The 25,023-nt window shown below is 37.3% G+C and overlaps 1 protein-coding gene across 1 annotated transcript; it reads right to left on the bottom strand.

The window, feature by feature from the left end:
- Window positions 1–62: 62 nt before the first annotated feature.
- On the bottom strand, window positions 63–23,502 carry LOC135087526 (putative uncharacterized protein DDB_G0271606). The gene is made up of 6 exons (XM_063982254.1): window positions 23,379–23,502; window positions 7,445–7,559; window positions 3,099–3,314; window positions 2,028–2,264; window positions 1,247–1,447; window positions 63–722 (listed from the first exon to the last, which is right to left on the bottom strand). Exons 1-6 carry the CDS (start codon window positions 23,387–23,389, stop codon window positions 552–554), a joined length of 951 nt encoding a protein of 316 aa, XP_063838324.1. The 5' UTR covers window positions 23,390–23,502; the 3' UTR covers window positions 63–551.
- Window positions 23,503–25,023: the final 1,521 nt, after the last annotated feature.

Here is a 25,023-nt window from a genome sequence, read left to right as displayed (position 1 = left end):
AAGATTCGGAGTGTGTGAAATGAGCGGCAAAGGATGCGTGGATGGGATTTTCAAAAAAATCATTGAAGATTTCACACTTTCTTTATTTTTACAAATAACTACCACAAAGACTAGCTTAAAACTAATTTGTGACTTACTTTTACATTCAAATAGTTTAATGTACCTAAGTATAAATAAGTTTATTACCCTAAACGTTAACTTACACACAAGACTGAGCAGTACAATACTGGATATGGTTTGAATAATTTATAGATTATGCACCTAGCACCAAAATGTTTGCAAATTATTTACATCTCCTTTTTATTTTCGTGCTTTAAAATACAGGTTGCTGTAAGGATTCAGAAATTAATTGTTGTGCCGTTGACATGAAAAGCAAGAAAGTCAAAAACATGCGTTTCTGGCCTCTTGCAGATGTTTAAACGCACAACAATTGAAATAATTTCTAAACGTGAATTTCCCTCCCCGATGCTGAAACATGAAGGACTTTATCGGCTCTAGCCGATGTATCTGGCAGTTGTGAAACTTTAAGACTACTGGCTGAAAAGAGCTGGCTAGAAGTCAAAGTCGTAGGGGCGCTGGGGACGCCTCTGGCCGAGAGGGATATTGACCTCCTCCGCGGAGTGGAAAACTTGGGGCTGCTGCTGCTGCGGCCGCGGCGAGGGTCGCGCCTGCAACTGCTGTGGGGGCGCTCTGTGGACGGCTTGCTCCTGTCTCCTCTCCTCCTGTAAAACACAAATGCAATGACTAAGGCGCCCCGACAGATCAGAACACATCAATTGAGGTCCAAATACCATATGAGTTAAGCTGCATATTTCTTTTGCCTTCTTTCCTTTGATTTTTTGGCTTTTTAATGGCCTATTGTTCAGCCCCAGTTACCTCTTCTTATTCTGAATAGATAGTCCAGAAGACGCTGCTACCGATCACATTGGATCCGTGGAACTTATCTGCGTACCGAGTTTCGGTTTGAATATTTTTAACTGCTTTGCTCTTTAACTGACTAACGTGGATACACTTTTTGAAAGTGTGCCCCGATCAAAAAGAAACTCTTTTTTCTATTTACGTATTTGTAAGTAACGTGTGTTGCAACGACTATTTTGGATGAACTTAAGCTTCAACCACACCAACGCGTGCAGATCGCCATCGCCGGCGCGATCGCTCAATCATAGGCCAATGACAGGTCGCGCGGACTGTCGATAGGTCGCGCGTTGGTGTGGTTAAAGCTTTAGTTGAAGTCTAAAATCAGTACCTCCTCTTCCTCATCCTCGTATCTGTCGTCCCTGTAGACCTCAGCAGGGTAGTACCGGTCGGAGTACTTGAGGGACACGTTGGGCTTCCTCTGCACCTCCTCCTCGTTGATCGGCCGGTACAGGTACTCGTTCACGAAGTGGTACTTGGCGGACTTCTGACAGATGCTGTCATGGGTGGGCGGCATGCAGATCAGGTGGACCTGGGAAGAGTAAAAGGTGCTTGTTGATTCTGCTCAGAGTTATGATGGTGGGATATACATTATGATACATACGTATACGAACATAAACTTACAATAAAGGATAAAAACATAATAGGCAATTAGGCAAACAAATAATAGAAAATTATCGTTACAAGAGGTTGTTTAAACATTCCAAGAGGCTAACAAATGGGTAGCCAGTATAGGTTTATTGTTTTGGCCATTTATCATATTAGTCGGAGTCAGTCCAATACAATCGCTATGTGAGAAATTGCCATTATTGTATTCACGCGATTCTGCTTTGTTGCCGATTGCTTCATTATCGCAAAAAAGCGTGTAAACTCTCGATTTCAAAAGGCATCGATACTTTGTCATCTCTAAACCTCAACTCGTAAGTTGATAGACGTGAAATACCTTTACTTTATGGCACTATTCCTCGTACTTTAGGGAATAGGTACTCATCTTGATGTTATTATTTTCGGTCGTTCTTATCGTTCTTTATTTTGTTCGGTTAAGAAATTGCTGAGTATTAATACGTTTCGCATAGTGAAAACCCTCAATCATCAAAGCTTTTGATGCTCACCTGGTGGAAGGTGAATCCCTCGGGGCAAATCCAGGAGTGCTTGACATTATCCGCGCAGTAGTGGAACACCTCGCAGTTCAGCTCAGGGTCAGCATAGTAGCCGTTCTGCTTGCTGACGCAGTCGAACTTGGTCTGCTGGAGCAGCGTGGACAGACGGTCGGGCTCCTCCTTCTCCTCCTCATCCTCTAATTCCTGCTGCTGTTGCTGCTGCACCTTAACTGGCCTGTGGTCTTGAGGCTGGTGGAAACAAAATCCATGTTAAATGGATCACGACACTGGGAAATAATTAGTCAATTAGCCTACTTAATTAAATAAAACAAAGACATTTTACAATGTAAACAACTCTTACGCGAAGATGATAAAGAAACATTTTTACGAGTGAAACTTAATGTTAACTGTTTCAAATTATATTCTCATTACATAATACAGTGTAATGTATTAATATGTCTCTGAGAATGGCGAATTATGTTTTTCATAATGTAGTAGGTATTTTAATAGGCTTTGTAGATCTTTCGCGCATTGCGTAGGAGTGTGTGATATAACATCGTCGTAATTTCCATAGTAGAAAGTGTCGTCTAGACCCGGTCTAGATTATTACTTTCTCTGTCTAATTGGGCGTAAATGACCTAGCTATAATTTCATGATTACCGATCACATATTGGCATACTCGTACCTGTAGCCCCATAAATGGTCGTATTGAAGTCGTATAGGAGTCCCTTGTTGTGCTCTAACTCCAACTTACCTACAACGTGGTAGGGCAAGCTATATTTGGGACGTGTATGGAATGGCCCTGGAAAGGACCTATGTACTGAATAAAATATTTGAATTTGAATGCTTCTGTGTACACTGAGAGACATATGTATACATAGAGCTGGTATTACTCTCCGTGCTCTATGAAGCGTTGCTGAGGGGCTTCTAGCCGACTAACTCCTTCTGCTGTGGTTTTAGGTGCTGCTGCAAGTAACAAGTCCTTAGTACTTAGCGTAGGTAGCAGATTTTTTAACCGATTTCAACAAAGGGAGGAGGTTCTCAATTCGGTTGGTTTAATAATGGTTGGCATTGTGTGGTTACCTTTCTGCTGGGTGCTCTAGCAGGTGCTCTCTGGTCTTCGTACAAGTGCTGCTGAGGGGCCACCAGGCCGACGAACTCCTGCGGCTCCTGCTGCTGCTGTTGCTGTCGCTGCTGGTAACCAGCAAGTTCTGCCAGCGACGCCGTGGGCCGGAATCCGCTCGGCAGTGTGTTGTACGCGTTCGCCGTGTACGCACGTGGTCGCACGTTGCGTGTTTCCTGTGAAAGTAAATTGTTGACTGTGATCACGTGAGGTCTTTGCCATCTCACGGTAATGCGAGTTGAATGATTTACTTTTTATTACTTGTATCTATCGTTATTTCTTGTAGTAATATGGTATGGGAGTTGTGAAGTAGTAGAGTAAGTCATGAAGAGACTCTTAATAAAGATGTAAGAACAAACAAAGTACTAATGCTCAATCAAGCGTAGCTCGGCAATATAGCTGATAATTATAAATTATGGACGTAGACCCGTCATGTTCGTTATACCAATATGAATCTAATCATGTCCATCCATTCAATGCTTCAGTAATGAATTCAATAATGCATGTCACTGTTCCGACTTTTTCTTTTGCTTTAATTTCCTGATATGCTGAAATTCCACAGCTGTGACGAAACAAATAAGCATGTATAATGCTCGTAACGTTATTGTTTTGAACTTCTATGGGCATTTATCGTGAAGGTCCCGGTGGCCAATCATGCTACATCGAGTGGAGCAGGCTAAGAAATTAACCCAAGAAAGGGAAAGATCGGATATCTACATCTGGAAAATGATCCCAGTCTCGCAAAACGAGGTGACTAACATATTTTAAAAAGAACTTATTTTTACCCTAAACTTATTAAGGCTATATGTGTGTATTGTTAATTTTTTAATTCTTTCGAAACTGCGTAAAGGCGCGTGCAATTGCCCAAAACTTAAGTGCTTGGCCCGTTTCAGGCTATTATAATCTAGAATCTAAACGATTACAATAAAGTTACTAAATAGTATTTCGATTGATTGATTGATAGTATTTGTAACACCAGCTATTGTATTGACAACATCGCGATCGGTGCATTAGTGTTTCAGTCACTTTCATTTACTGCTGGTGTTATTTCGATATCATTTCATTATTAAAGAACCAACAGAACCTTCAGTTTTTACAAGTTACATTGTTGTCACAGAAAAGTAAAGGGGAAAAAAGTAATTGGGGTCTGAATTTCCTGATTTCATGGAATTTATATCTTATCTATCTTTAACTTCATAGTATGGTCACTTAATTAGAACCCCGGACTTTTGTAGAACTATGTCGCGAAGATTCGCAAGCCCCACCGCTACCAACTCTCAGTTGATGATTTTTATTATTTTTGCAACGCAACTCTCCGTAACAGGTGCTCATAACATAACTTTCTATCATTAAGAACATAAAGACGCATTCAATGAGTTCGTTTTAATTTTATTATTAGAGGTACAAGTTCATTACAATATTACAGCAGCGCTTTGGGCTCGACTTGTTACACAACACACGTAATTGCGCGTAATTAACACTTTTCAATATTTCCATCGCGTACGAAATTGTAATGTAAAGAACGAAAAAAGACAATCGGAAAAAATCGGACACAACCATTCGTGCGGGACGACGTTGTGTCGTGTGTAATTATTTTGAGGAATTATATCATAGCAATTGTCGTGTGCGCTGATCCGGGTGAACGGGAGCTTGGTAAACAAATTAAATTACACTTTCGATTACATAAATCGATATTACGATATTTATGAAAATATTCCTGCATTACTTGATTACCTAATTAAAATTAATTTCAGGACTTACATTTTATTTCTTAATACCTAGCTAGATACAATGATGCTACATCATTTGAATAAAAACAGTAGTTTCATTCGTAGATTCTTTATAGATCCACAGATTTATGATTCATAGTGCACCTAGTGCAATGGTGGTGGGTAGCTATTAAAACATAAGGGCCCCATACATTATACAAGCTTATCTTTAGAAAATTCATATTAGTTGTATAAAATCTGACCAGTCTACACATTTATGTGTATGACGAAATTAATTTCTGTCAATGATTGTGATCATGGCCGTGCAAGCTATCATACGTTTTTCTCACGCGTGATGCAAGTTCCTCTGCGTGCGCGGTTGCTACTACCACGTTACGTTGCTTTACTATTTTGTTTATGAATTGATTGAAATTTACATACGCGTGAGGAAACGTAGTGCAAAAATTAATAGTTGCATTGCTTTTATTTTAACGACGCTGCAGAGCTAATATGCTTTTGAAACATGAAATCATCAAGTTTACGGATATATTAATAAAATACCTATTAGTTTCCTAAATAAGTATTAAAAGAACAATACTACAGTAACATTGTTCACGTTGCACACTCTGAGTAATTCGAGAAAAACACAAATGATGAAAACTAGAAACCTTGGAAAATTCTACTTTCGCGCCTAAAGTTTTGGCGCGCTAACGTAAACTGTCAATTTGTCATGCGTACCGCGGAATCGGTAGCAATCGTTCAGAAATGAAAAAAGAGGATAGGTTATAAAAAATAATGAGCTGCTTTCCACTTTCACTGCTAGCGGCCTTGCTTACGGACATTGACACCTGGTCAAGAAGAATTGCAACGCTCTCGATTTCGGTCACGATGCAGAGCAATTTGCGGGAAATCCAACGGTTTCCTCGCGCCCCTGATGTAATGGACCGGTAAAACTACGAACATGCATCAACGCCTTTATTGGAAATTTCCAATCGTTCAATCGCACGTGACGTGATGCATTACATTCGCTAGATTTGTTAAAAAAGTAAGATAGGAAAGGTATCTAAATCTTCTGGATTGGCATTTCGTACATACGAGTACACTGCCGCAATCCTACTAATTGTTAATTTCCAATGGTTCGCATCTACTGTGTGTAAACCTTGTCCTGGAAGGTTTTGATTATTACAATTATTTATTACTCAACTTATAAAATCATCTTGTGTATTAATTGTTAACATACGAGCATCCCATACTGAAAATTATACGTACGCGACGTTACTACGTTTAGTTCCAGTTCAGTCAATTATTTCTTTTTTTACTTTTCGGGCTCTTTTTTCTTTATTTTTGAGGTTTTTCCTTTTGTTATTTGACTGAAGGTTTAGACTGATTTAACACCTATTTCAACAACAAACACCTCAATAACAAATCATTTTTACCACCTCGATATTGCTCAGCAGGAATCGTGTTGTAGCTATGAGAGTGTTACGATCAATTTAACTGATCTGGGTCTAGGAAGCTCTCACAGTGTAAGCGTAATACTCTTACTATCTTTTTATTACTACGGGCTTGTTGTATTCATACACAGAGCTCACATTATCTCTAGTTTCGCACATTGTACGTATAGTCTGATTGTCCAATAGAGTCCTCTTGTTACGAATTTGAATACTTTAAGAAGTATTTTATATTATGTAGTTCAAATGATTATTACCGACGTTACTGTACCGTCTTATCACAGTCAATTTAATACGACAAGTTATGACAAACTCTATATGGAGCGTAAGATATCTCAAGTCCAAGAGCTCCAGCGTGAAATTCGTTGCGTAAACTTAATAATCGCACGAGTTGCTTGAATACGTCTCACATAACGCAAAGTAAGCAGAGCGCACTCACATCTAGATCGGTTTATAAATACAGATAGTGCACCTGAGGTAGTTTAGTTCAAATCGAAAGTAACGTGCTATCTACTGCTCCATCTGAAAGCTATGGCCGCCGCGACAATTGCAATAATGAACGATTCCTATTCAGATATGACGTCACTATTTGGACAAAGGCACGTGAATTACAATGTTTTGTTCTTTAATTGTATGTTAGGGTGTCTAAATTGCATGAAAAACTAACTGGCTAGGAAGTATCGGCATTGATTGTGAATTATTGGAGAAATCCGTTGCGAATTTGGGGCTTCCTAACCTTTCTAATCAGGAATTAATTAATGTTTTAATTATTTTTGCTTGGAAGGATATACGTTTAACTAGCCATCATGTCACCAATTCTGACTTATCCGTTTGCCCGTAATCCAATGTCGACGTCTTTTATTTATTTTTCCAATTAACTTACTTCGGAAAAGTTAAGTAAGCTATTTAGCTTGAGCTTGCGTAGTTTACTCGAGTTAGGTAGCAGCAAGGTTCCTAGACAAGATATTGATGCACAATACATCGTCTATAAAATAGATGAATCAATTGTAAACCCTAAGCAAAGAGATCATCATTTTTAAAGTCCCATTTCTCTACCAAATTCAATATTCCCTGTTTCAAAGACATGTCATAGATTTCTCTACTAAATTCAATAGCCTCAGTTTCAAAGTTCTTTGAAGTCCTTACCTCCTGGTCCAGGGCCAGGTCATCCTCATCCTCTTCCACGCCCGCGTCAGGCACGTCGTCTTCCTCAGCAGCCAGGGTTGTGCCCACCAACAGCAGCGCTATTAAGAACATCCACCTGGAACAAACAATAAGAGGATTACTTTACCTTATTTGCTTTAGGAACTTTATGCGGTACAGCGATGAAACCACGAGGACAAATGGTTAACTGAGCTTAAGGTAAAGATCTGGACGTAGGTTGAAATAGTTCGTAGCGTCATCATGCATGCATGCACGCAGAACTGCTACGTGAAAAGACTATGTACTGATAAACTGACTTGAGTTCTCATACACCACCGTTGGGCAAAGATAATCGTCATACATAGTATTCAGTCGCTGTTGAGTCCCATAAAGTTGAGATCATCAATCTTTCGATAAAAATTGACCAGAAAACCACCGGTATCACAACAACACCGATGTAGGTTGCCGACTGTCAACATCGCACATACATAACTTGATTGCAAATGCCAAAAGGAGATACCAGTCGGGAAACAGTTCATCGCGACAATTATAATAACAGGTCCAGTTAACGGGTCCAGTTGGCCGCAGGGTTGCGTAAGAGAATTTTCACCAAAATGAACCGAGGCGCGTGCGCAGATCAGTTGTGTAATGTAATTGATGCGGAGTAGCGGCTACGGTGATGTGGGAAATTGTTAATCTACCGCGGATAAGGTCATTAATTCTTTATCGAATCGGCTGTCCCTGCCGTTGGAATAGGCCTCTACCATGCTACTGATGCTACTATGCACGCTTGTCCTCACCTTCCGTGTCAATATGATAGATCATACCTGAAGTTTATGTCTGTATTGTGATGGCAGACATCTACTCGAATCGAATAGAGTTAAATTAACAAAACAATAATTAAATTATTTTGTTTCTCTCAAGTTCAAACATAGGTATTCCACTCCACTAACATTTATTTACACATCTAGAAATTGAAAAGTTCCAGTTAAAAATACGCGACAATTAAGTATGTTCCCGTAACTTTATGTTCATAATCTATAATCTGTAGATTAGAATCTATTTACTTTACGCTAGATCTTATAAATACTTTAATGCTAATACCAGTTTCTAAGTGCTACTGATACATCACCGGAATGACATGTCCAACGTGTCGTGAAGTGTCCTACCGTATCGTACGATATACGACAAGATCGTTTCATGATACACGTCATAAGTTGTTAGGTTTTGGGGTCAATCGAGAATGCGGCGGGCATGTTATGTGTTACTTTGCGACACCGGGGTGTGGCCCTTGGTATTTTTAATAGTTCAGTAAACACCAGATACCTAGCAAGTAATTAACAAGATCAGCCGGTAGACCCAGTTAAAAAACAAGGACAGTGGAAGAAAAATAAATTTGCTAAAACAAGTGATTCCTATTTTACATAGTGTGCACTTCACTTTTATTCCTATTACACAATTTAAAATTAAGCTATTTCATGATGTCATTATTTCTTGATAATGACCTAGCTAGAGAGTTTACAAGTTCTTTGTTAAAGTTACGCAAATTGTTGTATAAATCATGTGAAAATTATAGAAAAAGTGTTTTATTATAAAAGATTGCTCTATCTATGTATCTAGTTACTAAAGTAAAAGCTGCGTCAAGAGATACATAAATAAATGTAACTAACTAACCAATTTATCTATGTATCTGCGCAGTGTCATCGACAGCTTAACAATAGAGTGCGCAATTTCGATTACTGCAGACCATTTCATACAACTATTCCCGTTGCCTAAACGTTGCGCAACTAAATATCTAGACTGGCCTGCAAATAATTATGAATAGATTCACAGACATTCCAGGCTTTCTCCATCAGAACCAACCATTCGTGAAATGGAAACTTGCGTATTAACGTTTGCCACTTGACCGTTGGATTGCGACTCTATAGTAATATTATCGTTTCTGGTCCGTGACGAGAAGTTGGGCTAATTCTAAATGAAACTAATTTCAAAAGCACCGGCCACCAAATTGATACTTAAACATACTAAATAAGAGTTAACAGCGCGGTGATAAGAAGGTCGAATGACGAAAACCGCACTATCTCGACGTGTATTTCATGAAACTTGAATCTTTATTGCACTTCAGGGTGGATACTGTGTAAATTGACTCAAATTAGGTTAATTAAGTAAACGTAAGCAGTAATAATTAATCAGAATCTCAATAAAATAATGTAGAGATGTTCTGCTTGAATCTGGTGTGCATTGCACAAATGCACTTGAATGAAATTTTAATAACTTGTATTCTCGTACTTTAATTATATTTACCGCTATAAAAGAGCAGTCGTAATGTCATTTATATTAATTTGATTACGTCCGCCATTCATAAAAACGTCTACGTGTAATGTTAATTATATTACGTGTACATTACGAGTAATTTTTGCAATTTTGAAAAAGCACCGTCATCGTATCAAACAGAAGCCGTTGTCGCGTCAATGTTTGTTTGTGGGTTGTATCGCGTGTTGATGCGACATTATCTCACTGATTTCACTTTCGTCTGTTACGTAACAACCGTAACAGCCTCCTAGATTTATGTAGATTTTGCTGAGTGGACCAGATCGCTCCGTTCAGGCTAACGGGCCGATTGGTCTCGGCGCTGGCGCAGAATCTCCGTTAAATTTGGTTATTCATAGTCACAAACGTCAACGACGCGGCTTCTGTGACCCTTTGAGTTTCGCAAATAACAATTTAACACGTTGAAGTGAGTTTTGTAATATTCCATTTGACGAACAGCCGTTGCTCACTTGTGCATATGATTAGGGAACCTCTGTAGATGGTGTATGGCAGTCACATACCTAAGTGACACATTGGGAAAACTCAAATTTTCCATGAAGTCTGCTGAATGTGTAGTTTTTACAACTTATTCCATACAGTATTTTCTTTTCTTTTTCAAGCACACCAAATTATTTTAGATTTCTTCATTTTTCAGGTCATTGAAACAACAGTGGCATGATGTAGCCATTATAACCGATAATAGTAGAGCAATTTCTCTCAAGGAAGCGAAGCTGTTTAACACAGACCATATAAGCATTCTGCCCGCATTTCAGTACCAGTTAAATAATACACGACAACTAACGAGAAATAATCCACAAATTACAAAATACCTTACATACATAAGCGTAGCCTTATACGTGGCATAGCAAATGATATCGATCTACGAGTACATTTCCCTTTGGGCAAATGATGACATGTGCTGTATTTTGCAATATTAATAAAAAAGTGAATATTAGGTTCTCAAGTAATATTTGTAAAGATAACGAGTGTGTTAGATTAATTATATTATGTACATACCTGATTGATATTAATATTTCATGTGACCTATAATTAATATTAGTAACTACACTATTTATTAACTTTCTATAACATCACACACACCAAGTATCAAACAGCCGCCATATTAACTGTCAGATAAAATTAAGACTTCCGTTTGCAAATAAGAATTTATTGTAAGATTTCCGGCTTCTGAATAGTGGTTATTAATGTTTCTTAAATATAATTAAATTGATAAATTAATAAGCCAACTGGCTAATATTCAATCAAAAATAAATCTGGGTCCGTTTTAATATTATTAGTTATAATATATTCGAACTTCCTGTTTATAGAATTTATTGTAAGATTTCCAGCTTTTGGATAATAATTATTAATATTTCTTAAATATTATTAAAAGTATAATTAATAAGCCAACATACTATCTTTTGATCAAAAACAAATATTGTAAAATGAGAAATTCCAACTTCCGGGTCCGTTTAAATATTATCTAACTTCCTGTTTTCTGATTGGTCGTCTTAAGTGACCAATCAGAGTTGAGTAGAGGAAAGGTAGGAGTATGGGTATAAATATATGGAATTCCTCGTTGAAAGGCAGTCTCGATGGATCTTTGAGGTGATGCTGATCAAAGTTAAGTGTACATTGTTTATTGGTACTATTATTGTGCTTGTTGTGTTATTGTATTGTATTGTATTATTGTGATATTGTATTAACACCTGGCTATGTGGCTGCGCCAGGGCTATTATTTTGACACCTGGCCAATTGATGGTGACATGCCACGGGGTCGGGTCGGTAGTTTGTTGACCAGTATAAAGAAGGACAATGCTAATAGTTGCTGGTTATGTTATGGTACAAAACCTAAGTCCTAACCTAACCTAAATCTAACTCTTGACCTAACCAAAACCTAAGTCTTAACGTAACCTAACTTAGAACTTGTGTTCTGTGTGTTTGATTATAAATACTGGTTATACAAAATACCGTCAAAATGTTAATAATAAATAAGACTTAATTACTGCTAGATTATTCATTTTTATGTAAGTTATAAATTGTTGTATCTGGTTGGAAAAGAGGCTGACAAAGGTGACTGAGTTTCTTCCGCCACTTCTTCTCAGCACCAGCCCATGATGTCCCGAAGTGGTGGTAGGGCAAGCTATATTTGGGACGTGTATAAATGCCCTGGAAAAGGGATTTATACTGAATAAACTATTTGAATTTGAAATTGGATTTTTAATTTGGAACTTATTAAATTACAGTATTATAGTCCTATATGTTTCCATGGTATAATACGATATGATAGGAATATAGCATAAAGTATTTATGCTAGATTTTGCTTACTATTATTCTTCTTTTTGTGGTAACTTTATTAATTAAAGAATCTGCTTTAATACATTAATATTTCCTAATTTAGAAATGACTAATGCCCAAAAATCTAACAAGTGCGTGAGAAGAAACTAGAAACAATACGGAAAATCACTCAGAAGATGCATTGCACGTGCACGTGCACTTACAGTACTTTGTAACACTTACAACGCTTCAATTATGATGGTAATACATCTTACACAAGTAGCCACGATTTGCTGCTGGATTTTTGTTTCTTGGGAGTTCTTTCACAGTATAAAAAATACGTGGGTCTCGTACCGTTTCTAACATAATTTGAAACAAATAAAATGAAAGTCCTTGTAAGTTAATTTTCCTTCAGATCCTTTCATCCTGACTACGAGCACAAGTAGGGCGTATTTATTTTAAGCATAGTAAGGCTTGGTATTTCTGCTAAAGTAGGTATTTCGCGCTGTCAAAATCTGCGCGCGCAATACTTCGCCGAAGACAGCGCGCCAAAGAGCTCTCGCGGCTACACAGTATAGAAATACGCAGTTGGTTAGGTTAGGTTGACTTCCTTCCGTTCAAGCGTCACACTCACAGCACTTTCTAATACAAATCATATCCAAGTGATACAAATTAAAACAACTTTTAAAATTTTTGGGAATGTATTTTAGAATCGAATAAATATAGAATATAACTGCCAAAGTAAACACGGTTCAAAGAGGCGTGGCGTCACCCGACCTTCCGGAAGTTCCGCGCCGGCTAAAAGAATTTCAAGATTACGTCACCCGACCTATCGGTAGATCCTCGGGAGCTTGAGCGATTGGAAAAACATTTTATGATCAGTTACTCGTAGTAGCGATTATTTAGAGCTTGGATAATAAATTATAGTTGTTGCAATTCACAAAGCTTTGCATGTGGTTAATTACATTAATCAGTACACGCATCAATTTTGTTCAGTCTTTTTGTTTATTAATAAATAAAAATATCATACTAAAATTGCATACATATTTGTTTGTATTGGTCTGGGTGTTTTCTTTTCATAATTTATGTATAACGTATGTACGGGGCTCTGTATCGAAAATCACTATGAGCAATAAGCATCACACACGGTTACCTGGAGTGCATTACCGCAGCAAAAAGCTTGCCATCTTAAATGAACGGTATAATATCGAGGTTTCGTCAGTACAGTTGCGAACAAAGGTGTTTGTGTAGTATAGTTGAGTTGAGAGGTCAGATTATTGAAATAATAAAACGAACATTTTATTTTTTAAATACATTTTAAAAATAATTTACATTACAGATAACAATGAGAGGATGACATTGCAAGGTGGTGCCAGTCCAGTCTTAAATCCGTTGATATATGCTGCATCTGCCATGTTTTTGGCTAAAAGATTCTTCTATCTCGCAGCTTAGACTTTTACTACATACCTTAGACAGTATTTTTGAAACATTCTTACGCATGGTGGAGGAAGGGACGCTCTAGACACTCAAGTCTACAAGGAGTCACATGAACTCCAGTTTTAAATCCGTTGACATCTGCTGCATCTGCCATCTTTTTGGCTAGAAGATTCTTCCATCTTGCAGCGTAGACCTTTAGCTACAGACCTTAGACAGTATTTTTGTGAAAAATTTTACGCATGGTGGAGGAAGGGACGCTCTAGACACTCAAGTCTACAAGGAGTCACATGAACTCCAGTTTTAAATCCGTTGACATCTGCTGCATCTGCCATCTTTTTGGCTAGAAGATTCTTCTATCTTGCAGCTTAGACCTTTAGCTACAGACCTTAGACAGTATTTTTGTGAAAATTCTTACGCATGGTGGAGGAAGGGACGCTCTAGAGACTCAAGTCTACAAGGAGTCATATTTTTTTTTTATGCATAACAAGGCAGGTATTTGACCACAATCGCACCTGATGTTAAGTGGAATGCAGTCTAGGATGGTACATATCTGCCCTGTAAGTGCTTATTCACTCTCGCCTTGAAGAGGCCCGGATTATAGTTTTCGGGAAAGACAGCAGCAGGCAACGAATTCCAGTCCCTAGCTGTTATAAAAGAGTCATCGAAACGCTTAGTGCGAGCTGGTGGAATGTTAACAATATAGGGATGGTACGCTAACCTGCGTCTGGTTCCCCGATGATGGAAGAGATCTAGTGGAATTAATTCGTGTAATTCTTTCGCACATTCTCCGAAGTGTAGCCTGTAGAAAACCGATAGGGATGCTACCTTACGGCGATGGTCAAGTTCCTGGAGCGCCGCTTCAACAAGGGTAGGGCTGTCGATAAGTCTTCTGGCACGCCTTTCCACCGAATCCAAAGCAGCCATATGAACTCCAGTTTTAAATCCGTTGACATATGCTGCATCTGCCATCTTTTTGGCTAGAAGATTCTTCTATCTTACAGCTTAGACCTTTAGCTACAGACCTTAGACAGTATTTTTTATTATTTATCTGTGTCAGTGTGCTCTTCTAAAGAGTGTAAGACGATTGTATGTAGGTACTATTAAAATGTAATTTTAACTCATTGGTTTTGTCTCATATTTGAGGAATGTACTATGTATCATGAGTAGAGTCTTCGTTTAAAAGGATGCGAACGATTTAAATTTCAATAGGTAGACAAAATTGATAATTTTTAATTATCAAAAATTTAAGCTTTCTCCAGTAACACTGATATTATTATACTGTGACTCATCAAAGTCATCATTGTCAAAAATATTGACAAATCGCGAACTGTCACGGCCAAAAAACTGACACGCGTCCGTCCTCCGTAAGCGCCACCGCGCGACTGATTGAGATTGTCCAAGCCGTCATGGACGATTTTTTCCACATTTTTTAAAATAGTAACTAAATAAGACGCAATATAAAAATTTCATCCGTTAAAAGCCCTCAAGTTATTTCTGAACTTTAGTTTAGTAAAAGATTTAGAATCTCAAATCGCTTATTTTAAAAATAAAACCATAAATAGAAAACGAATGGAGGTAACTTTGGGAATTTATTCTATCGAGTCAACTTCATCAAATCGTGTTTCCATCCGTTAATAGCCCTAGAAAATATCCTCAACTATGCCCAATAAAAATCTTAGCCTTTAATTTTACTGTTTAGTACATCAAAAATGAAAAATGAAAACCTCATTTTCGCCATTTTTTCTGCTACCCGGCCTTATGGTGTCCACGATTTTATCGTGACATTGATTGGGCTTGCACAACGGAGAATTAGATCGAGAGCACATGCGTATGTTAGTACAGTTATACAGCACCATTAGAACATTTTTATTGCAGAATCGCCCTTATTGCTACTGTATAAAGTACATAGCTTGATGTGCTGTCGTCTGTGCCATGTGTGCAAGCTCGAAGTATGCGCGCGCGCCGCACCTACGCGGCTTATTTGCACGTGTCTAGTCACAATGTTAATTTACCCCTTCTCTTCAGAATAGTGATTAGGATCGGTTATTGGGAAACCATATTCATAAGTGATAATAGATTATCAGGCCTCCCACTGTGAGAGTAGTCATCTACCATATAAAGCGCGAAATTAAATAGCCAATTTGATATTGATCATGTGTATTTCCAACTTTCTTTATTCACATACATTCATTTGAATAACTTTTAGTTCTGATAGAATTATAATTCACTTAAAATGCGTTTTTAGACCTAGAGACTAGAAAATATCTAATTACGTCAAGATAAAGATTTTTCTGGATAATAATTGTAAATGGTCAAAGATAGCAGGGGCCTACAAAATGTAGGGCTCTCCATATTAGGTTATATGGTTCTTCTAGCAATTTCTGATATTTTACGTCAAAACTGTGCCTTTTGAAACCACAAGACGTTCCGATTCGCACTCACAACCACAACCCACAAAACAACTCTACAAAAAGGGTCGTCGCCTTCTACGACTGTCTAATCATAATTCAGCTCTCTGGTTATGAATATTGCGCCACTGAAGAATGACTGGCTAATAAAGTATTAAAGCGCTTAGTCAGCATCTAGATATCCACATTCAAATGCTGTAAGGATAATGAATCATTGCCTCGAAGCTAGCTACGAAATAGAGCCTGTAGCCAAACATACAAAATAAATTCCAGCTATCACCAAAATTCAACAGAGCCCTTATGGTAACTTACAAACACACTTTAACATCATCTGAAGGTCTAGGTTGCGAACCATGTTAGGCTGCCATACAATATGATGTAGTGCCTATTTGATTACTACGGAATTTTCCTTCACGCATACTAGTATTATGTTACCTATGACGTAGGTTAAATAAAGTTCAATCATTTATCCATTCATATCGTAATAGATTAAGTGTGATATGTTAAGCCTGTTTTAAATATCTTTAAGAGTTATTTAATTGAGTAAGGTAGCTACTTACATTTCGTTAGATGTGATTAGCTTTAGCCATAAAAGTAAATGCCGACACTCGGATACCACATTAACCAGCGTGTGGAGTCTTTAACGCGTAATGCAATCTAATAAATGATAGGGTTTTCAAAGTTTACTCGTATTATTTACTGAAATCTCGCTTCTCAATATAATTTGAGTAAAATGAGATTTTAAAATGTGACTGTAGTTTTTAAATGAAAAACTATCAGTATATCAGAATTCAACGCCTTTGCAGCCCAATGCACAATACGTGTTAATTAAAGTTCGACGCTACGACGAACCCGTAAAACGCCAATAATCTGCCCATGCCCATACATCAGTTTTTATACGACATTACCTTTTTTGCGACTTATACTTTTCATATTTACTTTCGTAACAGCCCTAGCTCCGGATAAGTTGTTCTGGACGCTGGACTGTGCCCGTAAGTGACGTCGTTACGCTAAACGCGTGCGATTAATCTTACGCGTGTTACATAACGCACAAAGGTCACGCTGCCCGGCCCTGCAATACGAACGGTACAAGTAATGAAGCTTAATTTGAGATTACGAGCCGACGAACTGTTATTTAGATCCAAGTGATAGATATGTGAGCGGGGCACATAGCTCGTAGAGACGATGGCCGTTGGGGCAGAAAAGTTCTCGAGTAGTGACCTGAGGCTGGAAGACGTAGCGTGGGCAGGCCTCCTACTTAGTAGACCGACGATCTGGTAAAGGTCGCGGGAGGAGCCTGGATGCGGGCAGCGCAGGACCGTTCATTGTGGAAAACCTTGGGGGAGGCCTTTGTCCAGCAGTGGACGTCATTTGGCTGAAACGAACAAACGAAGTGATTCCAACCGCATACGAGTGGATAAGAGAACCGGGACATTCGAACGAACATCGACTCTTTATGCTAATGTAACGCTATGCATAAGGCTAACTTTGACTAACTATATCCTTAACCACCTCGCTGTGTAATCCTGATAAATATCTTATGCAGGTTTAATTTATTCAATGAAGCTCTAGTGAAAGGTAGAAACTTAATTTATTTATGTATTGCAAGAAAATAAGATTAAATTATAGGATGTAACTGTAATAGGCACTTTTTACGATACATTTAGGCTTATTAATAGCTGGAATCTAAAAAGTACTTGTAGTAGTACAAGTGTTACTCAAATAGCATCACATCTTGTGTGACATGGACACACAAACCCCAAGCTCTAAAAACAAGTTACAATTGTAACTGGTTCAAGGTCGCCCAAAGCGGTCACATCAAAGCGATGTCAACAGCAGGTCCAGTAAGACCAGTTCAGTCCACCAGGCATGGGATGTGTGCCAAGAGAGCCGCCATACTTGTCACCCGTCAAGTGTCAATGTATGCGCGTGAGTGGATTGCGCAACTCTATTGATCGCATTGACAATTTCATTTGCACTTGTTCGCGAATTGATGTTTGTGTAGGTCATGTTGGGTAAGCGTTGACAAATTATAGATAAGATGAATATAAAAATATCCAACAAAAGAAAAAATATATCTGAATTGAATACGCAAATCAGCGGACGCGAAAGTTCTCATTAATTCAAATGAAAACAATTTCTATCGTGGGATACCTAAGTTGTTTCTTATGTTATTATTAAGCTAGAGCTCTAATAGTTAATTAATTATTAATAACTAAGTATAGACAGCAGAAAAAAATATAAATAATTTCACTAATTTAATTTGCCTACAAAAGACATCAACGCGTTAGACTCCCATTCTGAAACAATACCTTAATAATGAAACTGTTTTACAATGGTATATTATGTTTCGTCCATCTCATAAGAAGCTTGTTATTATCTAGAAACCCATAGTATGTGAAGGCCTCCAGTTTCTATCAGCGAAAACATGATACGGATAGGTTTTGCATAAATCGCGCGCATCCTATTAATTATTTTTGGCGGAATAATGCTATTATCGCCTTTTGCATTTCCGTAAACTAACCCTAGCTAAATTGTCTACTACCTATTATTAAATCAGTGATTATAGTTTTTGCCGATTACATAGAGTTGCGTTAGTGAAAGATAAGCACGATTTTACAAGGTTCATTAATTGTCGTGCGCACGCATGCTACGATTCAATTAATTACGTACCATAGAGTTGGTCGCTTACTATTTCTTAAATATGCGATTTCCGCAGCAATTTGTTCACCTATTTAATTTGTTCCATTATTGTCACGTGACATTCGTGATAGATTTCGTTGTGTGTAGCTAATTTGAATAAACACATCGTGGTTTGAATACTTCAGTTAGTGGTTCTCGGTGACACGAGGAATTACCAAAATATTTGTTTGTATTTTTCTTGCTTTGCGGTCTTAGCTGTGGTTATTTTGGGAACATTCCTGCCATATTGGGTTGCAAAGTTTCGGGGAGCTTGCAAATAAACCGGGTGGTGTCGGCTTTCAGCTGCAGGAAAGCAGAACGGGTATCGGAATGTATCAACACGTTATGGGTACGCAACGATCGAGTCATTTTTTGCGTCGTATGTGGGAGAACAGTCTGGATGGAGCTGCAACGTTATGGTTATTGTCAGTGCTTACATGCATGCTTAAGGCACACGCATTTTCAGGGCTAACATAAAATTCTGTGGTAGATAATAAATAATATTAAGTAAGACTTATTAGGACAAAATATTACCGGTTTTGAGTAATGGAATTCCAAAATGTAAAATAATGCAATTGACATCCAGAAAATGAGGTCCTTGAAGGTGACCATGTACATTAATAAGTTAGCAAAAACAACATTGCTGTTTCGCCTACAGGTCTCATTAAGGAATAATTACACGCCTCTGTATGCAAACACTTAGACAAATGCCAGAGACCACCGTGCAGGTTCGGACTGAACCCATTAAGCCTGGTCTACAATGGTCTACATTTGTAATCGCTTAAAATATCGTACGAGTATAATTTTTAGAGAGGTACTATCGCCCATAACATAAGTTATGGTTTTGTGTAGTACTTTGTCCTTACTATATCTTTGGCTGATTGGTGTTAATAGCAACGTAGCTGAATATTTCTGGAATATGCGAGCTATTTCCACGAACGCCCAAGTTTGCAAGCTTTATTCATTTGGATTTAATATTAGGTAACTAAACCGATCCGACTTATTAAATAATTTCATTAAAAGCATAACATAGCTACTATAATATCGCATTTCTAGACATTTCAACGGTATTTCCTAGAATCCCTAAAATAAATAAAAGACTAAATATTTGGGTACGAAATTGGAACTGAATTTATTCGGCTGCAGTCGTATGGACGCAGCTTTATGCGCTTACGCAACAGCTGCTTATGGACGCTTTCTTCATTCATTCTGTGTAAGGCTGGCTACATACTCCGCTCGAGAGATAAGATGCTGTAAATTGGATTTAAATTTACATAACAAATTATTTTTCTGAGAATCTGTATTTCTCGTTACCCATTGTCAACCGGCTTGTAAATAAATGGCATCATTATTTTAATTGTTGTTAAATGTTAATTTTGTTATTATATAGAAGTCGAAGTATTCCTTGCAACAATCGATCATTGCTTAAACGTAGACATTTATAACTAAGAATTAAGTTAATAAAAATGAAATTATTAATTTCCATTTACAACAGATCGATTAAATGTCGATTTGAGAAGTTAATGGAGCTTTTGCAGATTGTCTGATGAAATGGTTAAACGGATTATAATAACGATTTAAATTAACATTGTTTTGGCTTTGACTATTCAAAAGCTATCGATTGCAGGAAGATAATTATGTCTCTATCAGACTTGGCCCAAGCCAAGTATACTCGTACCAAGCCACCCTGTATCCTACGACCGTTTGGTGTAGTGGTTCCGATCGGACTACTATGCCGAGAGGTTCGATTCCCAGCCGGGATGGGTCTGGGTGTTACTATGTAAAAAGCATTTAAGTATGTTTGCATCCGTTGTCTAGTACCCATAGCTTTGCTTAGTTTGGGACCTAGAAGCGTAGTGTAAAATGTCCAAGGATATACGGGGTGGCTGAACTACCCTAATAATTTGTCCAGCAGTCCACTGCTGTGGACTGTGTGAATGTGTGTGTGTGCAGTGCAATGACGTCCACGTCATTCGGGTGAAACGAACGAATAAATAAGGGGTAAAATTAAGGGCACGGTATAGAATGTGTATCAAGTCTCGACTAACCTTGGTGAATCATATCGTCGTGTATCGGTTAATCGGTTTATCAGTGCATCGATAGTGGGTTGCCCAGCCTTGACCTGGCTACGAGAAAGGCATGTTTTGTCTCACTGAGTAGGCACTTATTGTCTTGAACTGAATAATGGAGCCGTCTATAATTAGGATAAGATTGTAGCTTTTGATTTCAATGATAGGTTGCAGTCCTTTTGTTATATTTATTTGTGCGAAATTAGCTAGATATTAAAAAGATAACCATATAATATCTAATTATGGATTTCCGCAAAGTAACGCCTGATACAATTTAAATTAGTAATTATACAAAATTAATTAAATGGTTGTTTATAAAGTTGATATTTAAGTTCATTGAAATTATTGTTCAGGAAAGCTTGTCTTGATTTTATAAGAGATTTCTTCCAGTAGGATGGAGATACTGCAGATAATTTATATAATATGATCCCTATTCTAAAAAATTGCAGGATTATGTTTTAAAGTAATAATTTCAGAACTTTTAAAAATATTAAAAGGCCCTTTAACCCTATCTTAATAGGCAAGGTTTTATTAGCTGTAAATAATGAGCCAGTTCATTATATAGAATTAAAATTTTCTGCTTGTTTAGTGTGGCGTGATTAAATACCTAGCCATGACAATATAATTGAGCAATATAAATAACAAAAAAACGTGACGAATTCCGATTTAAATATAAATCTCGAGTTAAGAATTAGGTTCATCATGCTTTGTTATTTATAAAAAGTTATACTACGATTATAAAATACCCAATAGCTGTAAATTATGGTACCTATACAGTTATATAAAGTGCAGGTATATCTTTAACTTATTTTTAGTGCAAAAACGGAAATTAATTCAATATTACTTTCAGTATTTTCTCTCTGGAACTTTAATCTCAAAATAATTACTTACTTTTCAAAGAAATAAATAAGAAGAAAAATAAAAAAACTCGAGTACCGATTGATATATGACGGTAAGTAACAAAGATTCGTCGCAGGCGCAGCGGATATCATATGTTACCAAAAAGGTTCATGTAAGGATATTTATTTTCTCGAGACCCTTTTCAAAATTCAAGATCCTTTTAACAAAAAAGCTTTACCTTATTATGTTGAGGTCATTGCCATTCATTTTCTTTTTTCTTTTGTATCCCAAACGTTTTATTTGACCAGTTCAATGACTTTAAAGGTGAAATCATTTCAGAACTTTGCGAAGGAAGAAAATAACAATGAGTTTATAACTAATTGATTGAGTTACTTTCATTATTTTATGAGTTATTGCTCACGAATAGATGCCCGGATATAAATTAGCAGTACCTACTCACCTAGTAAGTAAATAAACGCTACTTTGTTTAGGAAGCGAGGAGCTTACATAAGCTGCATAAAGCTGTCGATTGCGGTACGAAACTCTCATAAGCTAACAACTTAAGTAGGTAATGTAATTGCTACTACGTTCCACCTCTGACCGAACGTGCATCATCCTTTACTTAAAGCATTTTTGCACATCAGTAAAGTACTATACTATAGCTATAGGTAGATCTCTTTATTTACGCCACTGGAAAAGATACATACAATCTTATGTCTTTCAAAAAACCTGGCGAGTCGTCAGAAAAAACAAGAATGGACAAATAAAAATGTATACCTATGCTTTTCAAAAGGGGCAGCTTACAAAAGCTTTTGAGCGGTAAAAATTAAATTATTGTTATATCTAACTTTTACGTAAAATTACTTTTGTTTTTATTACTTTAAGCTACATAATGTTTGATAAATAACTGAAAATAATTAAAATTAAAAAGTTAAATTAATGTTTTGTTGCGTCTACAACACTTGTTTATTAAAAAGTGAAATATTGTTTCACATTTTACATTACGTGGCCGCGTGGATACTGTCGGGCAAAGTAAAGTGGTCTGTTAATAAATTATTAATCTTTACAACTCAAACGTAATTTTTGTAGGGTTTAATCAACTTTGGACCCAGGGTGCTTAGTTAATAAGCTCGATAGCTGTCATAGCTTTTCTCCCAAATTGATGTGTACAATAGTGTGTACCTACTTCTCTGGAAATTCAGCTAAGAAGTAATTAACTAGTAAAGTACCTAAGGTTGATGTCAGTTCAATGTTAGTTTTATTGCCAACTTATCTGATTCACCCTTATTGTATTGTTGAGCTTATGCAGCTAACAAATCCCACATAACGTACAGCTGTTGAAGATGAAATCTCGTTCACAGGTAATAAGTAACATTTATGTACATCTGAGTACTAAGTGCTGACTTACTTTACCATGGGATCTCGCCCGAGATACTCATCATAACATAATGCTACGGTGGCCATGTTTCACCATTGAGCGCGTGCGCAGTGTGGGAAACTGCATAAGAAGCATCCACAAATATACACGGGGTGGACGAAATCAACATGATGACGAACATTACTCAATACGGAGAAAGTGACACGATAAATTACAATTTCTGATACCAAAAGTAAAAACTGTTGCATTTAAGGATGTTGTACTTTTAAATGTTTGGTTTTAAAGTAAATTAGGCGAATTCGTCCAATTAATATCTGGAAATTCACGATTGATTTACTAACATTCACACCTCGATAAATAATTCATGAAATAAATAAATAATTCATGTTCTTTCAATTTTATCCGTGCGGTTGTCATAATTCAACGCAGAACTTTTCAAAACTTTTGAACTATTCACTGGTGAATAGATTAAAATAAAATATGTAGTTAAACACTATTTTATAGCACATTAATTTATTTAAAAATAAAATATTTACCTCATTTCCATTTTTAATTCACCAAAAGTCCTTCTCAATGGCGACACTGGCGCGTGAAAAACGCGCAAAACCGATACGCGGTAAAATAGCCGTGCGGTACGCGACTGCGCCGACGCGTGCTTTCTCTCGCTTTATAACCTGCCCGCCAGCCGGGGGGCGAGCGAAGAAATGAAACTGTTTGGCAATGCCTCGCGAAACGAACGAATTTCGGTAAATACGATTTATTTCGCTATCATACCAACTAATCAGATTTGCTTCGGAAGTGGCGCTGACGACTACCAGCCGTTGGCAGCGATGAAACTGAAAGTTCGATAAGAACACTCTGGAACCGGTTCAATGAATGCTTATGATACGGATGTAAGATTTTTAAACTATAGTCTTATCTTATGATTTTCCACTGTTGCGTAAAGTAAAACTGCCCCATTATACAGAATATCGAAAAACTTGGTCAAGTTTAGGATCACCTATCTTATAGCCTCGAATCACCCCCAACCCCACACATTTTCTTTAATTATTTTGTTCATGAAAAAATGTGTGCCTGACGAAAATTGTGTTGTAATTGATAAACTCGCATACTCGCAATAAGCGCTCTACCTTTGTGGACTTTTTGTGTGCTTGATTGCGAAATTATTTTCGGGACACCATATAAATCTCTACCTAAGTAGGTATTAAATACTCGAACATTCAGGCAATCATTTTTACAGTGTTTGTTTCATATCTTTTTTGCATTGATTCAGGTTTGCTTTAAGGAAAAATGACTTGTAACAAAGTGTGTGTGCAAAGATACCTACCTAAGTGGCAAAATAGCAAACCACCAAGTGAGAATTAGGAAGGACTGCCACCGCAACAATTTACGAACAAAGCTAGGCTTGTCTATTCAAGTGCATCCTTGTAGAAGTTTATGAATATTTGGTCAATTTGATCGATTGGAAACACTTAACACGACCATTATCGGCCTGCATGCATTGCATCGCGGCCGGCAGGGCAGGGCGACTTACTTGTACTACGCTGAACACATCATGAATACATAACACCTTATTCCCAAATAAGGTCCCAACATCGGAATCGTACGACCACACACAGGACTTTTGATTAAGTAAACCTTTTGAGAAAAAAATTTTACATAACCATTGTTATTTTGATAGAACTGATAGAACTTTGCTAGGAAGAAACGTCACTTGCTATATGTTTCATCTTAATTCACATTTAGTAGAGTAGGTATGCTCAAATATAAAGCTTGGTCGGCTGCTGTTCCGTTTTGCCGGCAGATATTTAAGTAGCAGCTGAAGTTTGAAAACGATCTTGACTACTCAAGGATTCATTTTGTCCTGCTCACTTAGCAAAATGTTACGTATTTCGTCTTCCTATGGATGGATAAAGCCATACAAAACGTATGAAGTATTGAGCTGATAACTTTAGCAGTCTACTTTATGCAGCAGTACATATTTGAAGTCAGTAAGTACTCGATACATTTATTATTATTGTTTATTCGAATATTGACGTCTTGAACAAAATCAATTTTAATAACGACATCGACAAAAATGTTAGAGGTAAAGCTAGTAAATGTTGACTGACTCTTTGCGCTTAGTAAAACAAGCGGACGGTTCCTCTTGCATCTTCTCCAGCCTGTAGAGGCAAGTGCAGC

The sequence above is a fragment of the Ostrinia nubilalis genome, chromosome 3, assembly GCF_963855985.1.
Source record: "Ostrinia nubilalis chromosome 3, ilOstNubi1.1, whole genome shotgun sequence".
Lineage (NCBI taxonomy): Eukaryota > Metazoa > Arthropoda > Insecta > Lepidoptera > Crambidae > Ostrinia > Ostrinia nubilalis.
The sequence above is the reverse complement of the archived record's forward strand: the minus strand, read 5'-3'. Positions and strand labels throughout refer to the sequence as shown.